The sequence below is a fragment of the Thunnus thynnus genome, chromosome 4 (genome assembly GCF_963924715.1).
Source record: "Thunnus thynnus chromosome 4, fThuThy2.1, whole genome shotgun sequence".
NCBI classification, from domain to species: Eukaryota; Metazoa; Chordata; class Actinopteri; order Scombriformes; family Scombridae; genus Thunnus; species Thunnus thynnus.
In genome coordinates, this window is record NC_089520.1 from 826,223 (window position 1) to 836,894 (window position 10,672).

Genomic DNA, 10,672 nt, shown 5'->3' on the forward strand with positions numbered 1-10,672 from the left:
TGACCTGTAACCAACTTACACCTGTATTTACTTTGGATCACTTTACTTGGTGTATCTTGTGACCCTCCACCATTGATGACAGCCTGAGTCACATATACAGTATGTGTGTAAATATATATATTTGGGTTTTTTTGGTACCATGTAGGTTTTTTTCCTGCTCCTCCTTTTTTATTTTCATTTAATTTTTTTAAAACTTCGTCTAATTTACGCATCACATTACTGTTATTTTTCTATGTTACTACAGGGGTGCTTGTCATTGTATTGTGTTGTTATTTCTTGTTGTGTGTGTTTTTTTAGATATTGCCAATAAAACTTATAATCATAAAAAAAAAAAAAAATTAGATAAAACCTGTCGGTCATGAATCTTTAGAGGTGTTGGTAGAGTGACAGCATTTATTGGAAGAGGCGTGACAAAGGTCCACCTCTCACCTGAGACAAACCAGGAAACAGTTTGTTATTCTTCATCTCTAAAGAGACACACAGTCTGGAAAAGAGACAATTAGAATCAGATTCACCTTCAGAATGACTGACTTCTGTGAGTAAAATGATCTTATTTTATTAAAAGCCTTTTTTGGTTATGATTTGAACTGAAAACAAACTGAACTTAATGTTATTTTAGTTGGAAAAACTGAACTGAACTGAATTATATTTGAAAGGGGAAACCTGTACTGGAGTTTTTAGTTGGAGTATTTTGTTTTTTTTGTGGAGTGTTCTTCAGAGACTGTGGGATTTTGGGGATTATAAAAACGTGCTGGAATATATGAATATTCTTGCCTTAATATTTTGTGTTTGTTGTCCATGTTTGGGTTTGTACAGTTTATTTTTATTCAGTGTGAAGACTGACTAAACTATTGACTGAGTACAAAAACCTGACTACTGACAACATGGCAGGAGAGAGATCTGGCACCCTGAAAACACAACCAGTCAAACCGTCACAAGCTGAGGCAGCAAAAGCAGCGATGATCCGATGGTGCAAGACTTGCTGGGTGTGTCAGTAAACACTCTCAGTGCCACCAGAGAGCACCAGAACAAGTTCATCAGCATGCCGTCATTTCTTACATGTGTTGGTACTTTCCTTTTTGGTTTGGGGGAAATTTGCCAAATCTTAACTAGATCAACCAGAACAATATTCCCTCCTTTGTGTATCCAAAGCTCCTGTAAAGCTTTCACAATAAATGCTTCGTCACAACAGAACTTCCTCTCTCAATGAGTTTATTTATAAGGTTCATAAAGGTCAAGATGTTCTGTACTGTACAGATAAAATCAGGTAAAACCTGTTAATCATTAATCTTTAGAGGAGTTGGTTGGTGTATCTTTGAACTTTTAAATGAAACACACTCTGTTTTACATGTGAAGCAACAGCATTTATCAGAAGAGATCTGACAAAGCTCCGCCCCTCAGCTGACTCACCTGAGACAAAGTAGGAAACAGTTTATTCTTCGTCTCTAAAGAGACACACAGACTGAAAAACAGACGATCAGATTCACCTTCAGACCAAACTAACAGCTTCCTCTGAGTGAGAACAGCTACAGGAGAGAAAAGTGAAAACTAGAACTCTGCTGCTTCAACCTGCTGACTCTCCACACACTGAATGTGAGTTTGACTAAAAACTGGAGTCAAAGTGAAAGTAAATGTCAGTGAGGTTAGTAGAGGAAGGAGGAGAGCCATGACTGACTGTACTTTCTGTCTGCTGTGTTTTCAGATTCACTCGGAGACAAAATGTCTTCCAGATCAGAGGAGGATCTCTGCTGTCCGGTCTGTCAGGACGTCTTTAGAGATCCTGTTGTTCTGTCATGTAGCCACAGCTTCTGTAAAGACTGTCTGAAGAGCTGGTGGAGACAGAAACAAACACGTGAGTGTCCAGTTTGTAAGAGAAGATCTTCAAAGGAACAACCACCTTGTAACCTGGTGTTAAAGAACCTGTGTGAGTCCTTCTTACAGGACAGAGATCAGAGAGCTTCAGAGGCTCTCTGCAGTCTGCACTCTGAGAAACTCAAACTCTTCTGTCTGGACCATCAGCAGCCAGTGTGTCTCGTCTGCAGAGATTCAGAAAAACACACCAACCACAGATTCAGACCCGTCGATGAAGCTGCACGACAACACAAGAAGAAACTTGAGGAAACTCTGAAGCCTTTAAAGAAGAAGTTAAAGGTTTGTGAAGAAGTTAAAGTGAAGTTTGATCAAACAGCAGAACACATTAAGGTCCAGGCCCGACACACAGAGAGGCAGATTAAGGAGCAGTTTAAGAAGCTTCACCAGTTTCTAGAAGAGGAAGAGGAGGCCAGGATGGCTGCTCTGAGGGAGGAAGAGGAGCAGAAGAGTCAGATGATGAAGGAGAAGATGGAGGCTCTGAGCAGAGAGATAGCAGCTCTTTCACACACAGTCAGAGCCACAGAGGAGGAGCTGAGAGCTGAAGACGTCTCATTCCTGCACAACTACAAGGCTGCAGTGGAAAGAGTCCAGCGCTGCCCCCTGCTGGATGATCCACAGCTGCCCTCAGGAGCTCTGATAGACCAGGCCAAACACCTGGGCAACCTGACCTTCAACATCTGGCACAACATGAAGGAGATGGTCTCCTACACTCCTGTCATTCTGGATCCAAACACTGCTGATCCAAGACTCATCCTGTCTGATGATCTGACCAGTGTGAGATATGGAGGGAAACAGCAGCTTCCTGATAATCCAGAGAGGTTTGACTCCTACTCTGTTCTGGGCTCTGAGGGCTTTAACTCAGGGACTCACAGCTGGGATGTCGAGGTTGGAGACAATACATTCTGGATACTGGGTGTGTTATCAGAGTCTGTCCAGAGGAAGGGAGACGTATGGTCTGGATTATGGAGAATAGGGTTCTATGGAGGTAAATACTCAGCATGGTCACCATCAGCTCAGCCCACTGTTCTCTCAGTGAAGAAGAAGTTCCAGAGGATCAGAGTGAATCTGGACTGGAACAGAGGAAATCTGTCATTCTCTGATCCTGATACTAACAAACACATACACACCTTCACACACACTTTCACTGACACACTGTTTCCATTCATTCACACTGTGAATAAACTCCCACTGAAGATTTCCCCACTGAAGGTCTCTGTGACAGTGAAACAGAGCAGTAAGAGACGATGATGATGATGATGATGATGATGGTTCTTATAATTACTGTCATTTATTTCTTAAAGGGAAAAGTCGCTGAATTTAACCTCTGAAGCTTCTGTCCTGCTGCTGTCTCATTATTCCAAAATATGTTCATGTTGTTTTAGTTGTTTTTGTCAAATATAAAATGATTTGACTTATTTTCTGATCTTTATATTTGGTTTCTTCAGCTTTTAGTTTTCTTATTGAAACTGTTTCATTTTAAATTATTGTTAATGTTTCCTGATGTCGACACTGTAGGTTTGAAAACAGTTTACAGGTTCACACAGTGAAAAACATCATCTTCATATAATTGTAACTAAATATATTCAGTTCCAGCTCTGGCTTATCCATCTCTGTTCCAGGTCAGAAATACAGCAGGTCTCATCTATACAACTTAATGCAAAAGAACTTCATAATTACATATTTTTAGATGTTTATATGCGCAGGAAGCTTTTGAAAAGCATTTTTTAAATCAGATTTATGAACTTGAAGTTGAATATATACTGTATATGTAAAATACTGATATTAAGCCAAGTTGTGAGGTATTTAATTGTAATTGTTTGACATTTGTTCAGATTGTTTGGTATTTGTTTGTGGATTGGACAATATATTCGTAAACACCATCATACACATTTATAAATCACATTTTTATTTGTAGATCATGTGATGCGCATTTGTCACCATTATTGGGACCAATTTCTCTCCATATCCCTTCAGTGGTTCAGTCCATTTCCAGCCTCACTGGAAATTTGTTTGTCATTTGTATTGTTATGACACTGAGCACTGCATCACCACATCCTTCCCATTCCCCGTCCTGTTTCCTCACATTATCATTTTGTGTTTGAGTTTTAGCCATAGAATATAAAAAATATGGACGTAGCCATGGTGACGTGACTCACTGGTTTCTGAAGAGTGGTTTTGAAGCTCAAAGTGGGCGGCTCCAGCTGTCGCCATCTTCACAGCGCCTGACTCTGCCCAACTCCCAGCTAATCCAAAATGGACAAAGAGGCGGAGCTGAAGCCTGGTTGCTGAAACAAGCCACCTAGCTGCTAGTGACCTGTCACTCAAAGCAGCCACATCATTAATTATGCATAACTTTGCATCTTAATAAAATTTAAACGAGTGAGTTATTAAAAAATTCAACCCCTGTACATTTGTCATGAAGGGGGAAATTAGCTGTAGCCGTTTTTTGTACCAGACTGTAAACATGTTTATTTCTGCTGTAAATTTGGGCTTTTTAACATGGGGGTCTATGGAGAATGACTTGCTTTTGGAGCCTCAAGTGGCCATTCAAGGAACTGCAGTTTTTGGCTTCATTTTACAGCCTTGGAGGTTGCCGCTTGGTCGGCCTCTGCCCGGGGCTTTTTCTTTTTCTATCTCCTCGGAGATTCATGTCACGTCCCTAAGGGCTTCCGCCATCTTAACTTTCTCCATACTTTTTCTCTTTCGTATCATGTGATCTCCTAAGTTAAGTTTCTTTTCTTTTAAGCTACGTGCTGAATTGTTACTTCAGTGAAACAAACTTTATGTTAAAATTCTTTCGTGTTTAATATCTTGAAGTACAGTTTTGTCTGGCTGGCGAGATTATTTTTTGAGTTATTTAATAAGAAAGTCAGTAAAGTCAGTCAGGAGACTTCAAAGTAAAATGACCCGCTCATCCAAGGATCAAGACATCTTCAGCGCTGTGTTACTAGAAACAACTGTATCAGATCAGTTTTGTCTCCATCTAACGGTTAAACCCTGTGATGATTCGATGAATCACCTGAAGAAACCGTTAAAATGACACTTTGTCTTAAAGCTGCTGCAACGCTCACAAGCAGAAAACCTTCGCTGGGAAACTACGCTGCTGAACGGCTGATTTCTTGCAGACAGCTCGCTGAGTCACCAGTTCACATGAGGACAAAGCTTTAAAACGTAGGATAAACAAAACCTCTGCTGCTCTCCATCTGCTTCTATGATTAAGAGTTGCTGTCATTTGAACTGAACTCTCCAGTTTAATTCTTAGAGAAGTTGGTTTGTCAAATAAATTCAGCCTCAGCTAATTTCCTTATAACTGCATTATCATTCTGACATTTTCACCATCAGTCATTCATAACTTATAACTTGCCATTGAGGACATATGACACTCATTCTGGTTGATTATTCATTCATGACTTCTGTTCTCATTGATACCTCATTTATTCACTTGTTAACCAGTTAATTAAATAAATATGCATTTATGAGCATGTCGTTGTCTGTGGCTTCAATTTAAAGCAGAGAATGAAGATCTGTATCGTAACACTGTGAGATTGATAAAAAGTGTTTCTGTGTCTCCTCCCGGCACGGTTGAAAACTACAGGAAGGATTGTTCCCTTATAACGAGGTTCATGTCAATAAATGTGGATGTTCCTACACTAGAGTTCTTTGGTAAAGAGCATGAAGCTTCTCGCTATTACTCAATGCTTTTGAACTGCTCATATAAATCAGCCTTTGCCATGAGGTGGTGCAGGAGGCTTCACAGATGAGGCATGGAGCCTTTTTCTAAGGAATTTTAGGAAAATGTCCAGAGAACTTAAAACTAGACTTTCAATTTAAGATCTTGAACAGAGTTTACTGGACTCCATCCAAACTTCATGTCATCATCTGATGCTCATGCTATGTTACTGTCCTAACACACATGACTTTTGGAGGGGACTTTACGATGATATAATTCTCAGACATAAAATCCCCGTCTCCTCTGCTCTTGGTGTTCTGGGTGACCCTTCTCTTTCGAGGGATTTATCACAATCAGATGCAGAGTGGGTTCATGATGGGCTGTGTGAGTGGAGATCCCCGTCAGCTCCATCTGTGAATGTCTGGTTTAATCAGCTCAGCAAGGTGGCAGCAATAGAAAGTCTATCCTTTAGGACTCATGAATAAGGTAGACTGCTGTCTTTTAAAATGGGAGAAGTGTGGATCCCATATAAGGACCCTGATTGAGTTTGTGGCCTAGCCTAGCTTCCTGACCTGTAACCAACTTACACCTGTATTTACTTTGGATCACTTTACTTGGTGTATCTTGTGATCCTCCACCATTGATGACAGCCTGAGTCACATATACAGTATGTGTGTAAATATATATATTTTTGGTTTTTTGGTACCATGTAGGTTTTTTTCCTGCTCCTCCTTTTTTTTTTTAAAAACTTTGTCTAATTTACGCGTCACTGTTGCAATTGTATTACACATTACTGTTATTTTTCTATGTTACTATAGGGGTGGTTGTCATTGTATTGTATTGTTATTTCTTGTTGTGTGTTTTTTTAGATATTGCCAATAAAACTTAAAATAAAAAAATAAAAAAATAAAAAAAATTAGATAAAACCTGTCGGTCATGAATCTTTAGAGGTGTTGGTAGAGTGACAGCATTTACTGGAAGAGGCGTGACAAAGGTCCACCTCTCACCTGAGACAAACCAGGAAACAGTTTGTTATTCTTCGTCTCTAAAGAGACACACAGTCTGAAAAAGAGACAATCAGAATCAGATTCACCTTCAGAATGACTGACTTCTGTGAGTAAAATGATCTTATTTTATTAAAAGCCTTTTTTGGTTATGATTTGAACTGAAAACAAACTGAACTTAATTTTATTTTAGTTGGAAAAACTGAACTGAAGTGAATTATATTTGAAAGGGGAAACCTGTACTGGAGTTTTTAGTTGGAGTATTTTGTTTTTTTGTGGAGTGTTCTTCAGAGACTGTGGGATTTTGGGGATTATAAAAACGTGCTGGAATATATGAATATTCTTGCCTTAATATTTTGTGTTTGTTGTCCATGTTTGGGTTTGTACAGTTTATTTTTATTCAGTGTGAAGGGAATATGTTAAGTATTGTTGCTTCAGCCTGCATCCTTTGTGAAGACTGACTAAACTATTGACTGAGTACAAAAAACTGACTACTGACAACATGGCAGGAGAGAGATCTGGCACCCTGAAAACATAACAAGTCCAACCGTCACAAGCTGAGGCAGCAAAAGCAGCGATGATCCGATGGTGCAAGACTTGCTGGGTGTGTCAGTAAACACTCTGCCAAATCTTAACTAGATCAACCAGAACAATATTCCCTCCTTTGTGTATCCAAAGCTCCTGTAAAGCTTTCACAGTAAATGCTTCGTCACAACAGAACTTCCCCTCTGAATGACAGTTTATTTATAAGCTTCATAAAGGTCAAGATGTTCTGTACTGTACAGATAAAATCAGGTAAAACCTGTTAGTCTGTGATCGTGTTTTTTTTAAATACTGGAATGAAACACACCCTGTGCTACATGTGAAGCAACAGCATTTATCAGAAGAGGTCTGACAAAGCTCCGCCCCTCAGCTGACTCACCTGAGACAAAGCAGGAAACAGTTTATTCTTCGTCTCTAAAGAGACACACAGACTGAAAAACAGACGATCAGATTCACCTTCAGACCAAACTAACAGCTTCCTCTGAGTGAGAACAGCTACAGGAGAGAAAAGTGAAAACTAGAACTCTGCTGCTTCAACCTGCTGACTCTCCACACACTGAATGTGAGTTTGACTAAAAACTGGAGTCAAAGTGAAAGTAAATGTCAGTGAGGTTAGTAGAGGAGGGAGGGGAGCCAGACTGACTGTACTTTCTGTCTGCTGTGTTTTCAGCTTCACTCGGAGACAAAATGGCTTCCAGATCAGAGGAGGATCTCTGCTGTCCGGTCTGTCAGGACGTCTTTAGAGATCCTGTTCTTCTGTCATGTAGCCACAGCTTCTGTAAAGACTGTCTGAAGAGCTGGTGGAGACAGAAACAAACACGTCAGTGTCCAGTTTGTAAGAGAAGATCTTCAAGGGAACAACCACCTGTTAGTCTGGTGTTAAAGAACCTGTGTGAGTCCTTCTTACAGGACAGAGATCAGAGAGCTTCAGAGGTTCTCTGCAGTCTGCACTCTGAGAAACTCAAACTCTTCTGTCTGGACCATCAGCAGCCAGTGTGTCACATCTGCAGAGATTCAGAAAAACACACCAACCACAGATTCAGACCCGTCGATGAAGCTGCACGACAACACAAGAAGGAACTTGAGGAAACTCTGGAGCCTTTAAAGAAGAAGTTAAAGGTTTGTGAAGAAGTTAAAGTGAAGTTTGATCAAACAGCAGAACACATTAAGGTCCAGGCCCGACACACAGAGAGGCAGATTAAGGAGCAGTTTAAGAAGCTTCACCAGTTTCTAGAAGAGGAAGAGGAGGCCAGGATGGCTGCTCTGAGGGAGGAAGAGGAGCAGAAGAGTCAGATGATGAAGGAGAAGATGGAGGCTCTGAGCAGAGAGATAGCAGCTCTTTCACACACAGTCAGAACCACAGAGGAGGAGCTGAGAGCTGAAGACGTCTCATTCCTGCACAACTACAAGGCTGCAGTGGAAAGAGTCCAGCGCTGCCCCCTGCTGGATGATCCACAGCTGCTCTCAGGAGCTCTGATAGACCAGGCCAAACACCTGGGCAACCTGACCTTCAACATCTGGAACAACATGAAGAACATGGTCTCCTACACTCCTGTCATTCTGGATCCAAACACTGCTGGTCCATTTCTCATCCTGTCTGAAGATCTGACCAGTGTGATACTAGGAGAGAACCAGCAGCTTCCTGATAATCCAGAGAGGTTTCACTCATTCTTCTGCTCTGTCCTGGGCTCTGAGGGCTTTAACTCAGGGACTCACAGCTGGGATGTCGAGGTTGGAGACAATACAGGCTGGATACTGGGTGTGTTATCAGAGTCTGTCCAGAGGAAGGGAGGCAGACAGTCTGGATTATGGAGAATAGAGTTCTATGAAGGTAAATACTCAGCATGGTCACCATCAGCTCAGCCCACTGTTCTCCAAGTGAAGAAGAAGTTCCAGAGGATCAGAGTGAATCTGGACTGGAACAGAGGAAATCTGTCATTCTCTGATCCTGATACTAACAAACACATACACACCTTCACACACACTTTCACTGACACACTGTTTCCATTCATTGACACTGTGAATAAACTCCCACTGAAGATTTCCCCACTGAAGGTGTCTGTGACAGTGGAACAGAGCAGTTAGAGACGATGATGATGATGATGATGATGATGGTTCTTATAATTACTGTCATTTATTTCTTAAAGGGAAAAGTGGCTGAATTTAACCTCTGAAGCTTCTGTCCTGCTGCTGTCTCATTATTCCAAAATATGTTCATGTTGTTTTAGTTGTTTTAGTCAAATATAAAATGATTTGACTTATTTTCTGATCTTTATATTTGGTTTCTTCAGCTTTTAGTTTTCTTATTGAAACTGTGTCATTTTAAATTGTTGTTAATGTTTCCTGATGTCGACACTGTAAGTTTGAAAACAGTTTACAGGTTCACACAGTGAAAAACATCATCTTCATATAATTGTAACTAAATATATTCAGTTCCAGCTCTGGCTTATCCATCTCTGTTCCAGGTCAGAAATACAGCAGGTCTCATCTGTACAACTTAATGCAAAAGAACTTCACAATTATATATTTTTAGATGTTTATATGCGCAGGAAGCTTTTCAAAAGCAATTTTTTTAAATCAGATTTATGAACTTGAAGTTGAAGATATACTGTATATGTAAAATACTGATATTAAGCCAAGTTGTGAGGTATTTAATTGTAATTGTTTGGCATTTGTTCAGATTGTTTGGTATTTGTTTGTGGATTGGACAATATATTCCCGTCCTGTTTCCTCACATTATCATCTTGTGTTTGAGTTTTAACACTGATCAAAAACGGTTTCACTCCCACACAGAATTCATACATTCAAACTTGTTCCTGCTTGTTTATCAAGTTGTTTATGCAGCTGAACTGAGTATTCAGAGTAATATAAGGTGTTATTAGTGTGGTTGGGAAGCCTGCCAGTTGTCTCACAGGTCAGAGACCGAGAGGCAATGTTGAGCAAATACTTCAAACTGAACTAACTAATGTTGTTCAGCACGGATAAACAGTTAACTTGTGGTATTTGTGTTGAGAATAGAAGTTGCTGTTGGTTCTTTAAATATTTCTTTGATTTGGCTCCACCTGCAGCCACATTTTTCTTTTAAATTGTGTTGCTTCTAGCTCTTTTTGCCAAACAATAAATGGATTTAACTGAAAGATTTCCCTGGTAGTTTTTGGTTGTAACAAAAACAGATTAGATTTAGATCTTATTTCCACACATATACAGCAGCATAAAATCCAGAACGTCTTCTCACTGGTTTAACATCACTGTGGGTCTGATCTGTGTCGGACGCAACCTGAAGATGCCCCAGACAGAAGCCACCCCTAGTGGGGCTGTTGGGGTTAAAAAACACAGACCACAGTCTTTTCCTCTCAAACCTACCAACCACTGACCTCAGCACCCATGTAAAATGAGGTGGAAAATGAAATCCACCCGATAACAACAACAAAAATAAGATAAAATAAACTAAAAATAGAATAGATAGAATGCATACTTCAGTGGTAGTTATTTGAGACCTAATAAGCAAAAACTCAAAGTATTTCACCATGTCTGGGGCCAGATGCATAAAACTCTGCATATATTCATGACTAAAACTGTGTGT

General features: G+C 40.1%; 2 protein-coding genes across 2 annotated transcripts; both read left to right on the forward strand.

Annotated features, from left to right (window-relative positions):
• The first annotated feature begins 1,001 nt into the window (after nucleotides 1–1,001).
• LOC137180856 (E3 ubiquitin-protein ligase TRIM35-like) lies at nucleotides 1,002–5,339 on the forward strand. Its single transcript, XM_067586123.1, has 2 exons — nucleotides 1,002–1,593; nucleotides 1,703–5,339. The coding sequence occupies exon 2, from the start codon at nucleotides 1,720–1,722 to the stop codon at nucleotides 3,118–3,120; it is 1,401 nt and encodes a 466-aa protein (XP_067442224.1). The 5' UTR covers nucleotides 1,002–1,593; nucleotides 1,703–1,719; the 3' UTR covers nucleotides 3,121–5,339.
• Nucleotides 5,340–6,425: 1,086 nt separating this feature from the next.
• Nucleotides 6,426–10,467, forward strand: LOC137180857 (E3 ubiquitin-protein ligase TRIM35-like). Its single transcript, XM_067586124.1, has 3 exons — nucleotides 6,426–6,655; nucleotides 7,415–7,651; nucleotides 7,760–10,467. The coding sequence occupies exon 3, from the start codon at nucleotides 7,777–7,779 to the stop codon at nucleotides 9,172–9,174; it is 1,398 nt and encodes a 465-aa protein (XP_067442225.1). The 5' UTR covers nucleotides 6,426–6,655; nucleotides 7,415–7,651; nucleotides 7,760–7,776; the 3' UTR covers nucleotides 9,175–10,467.
• The last annotated feature ends 205 nt before the right edge of the window (nucleotides 10,468–10,672 follow it).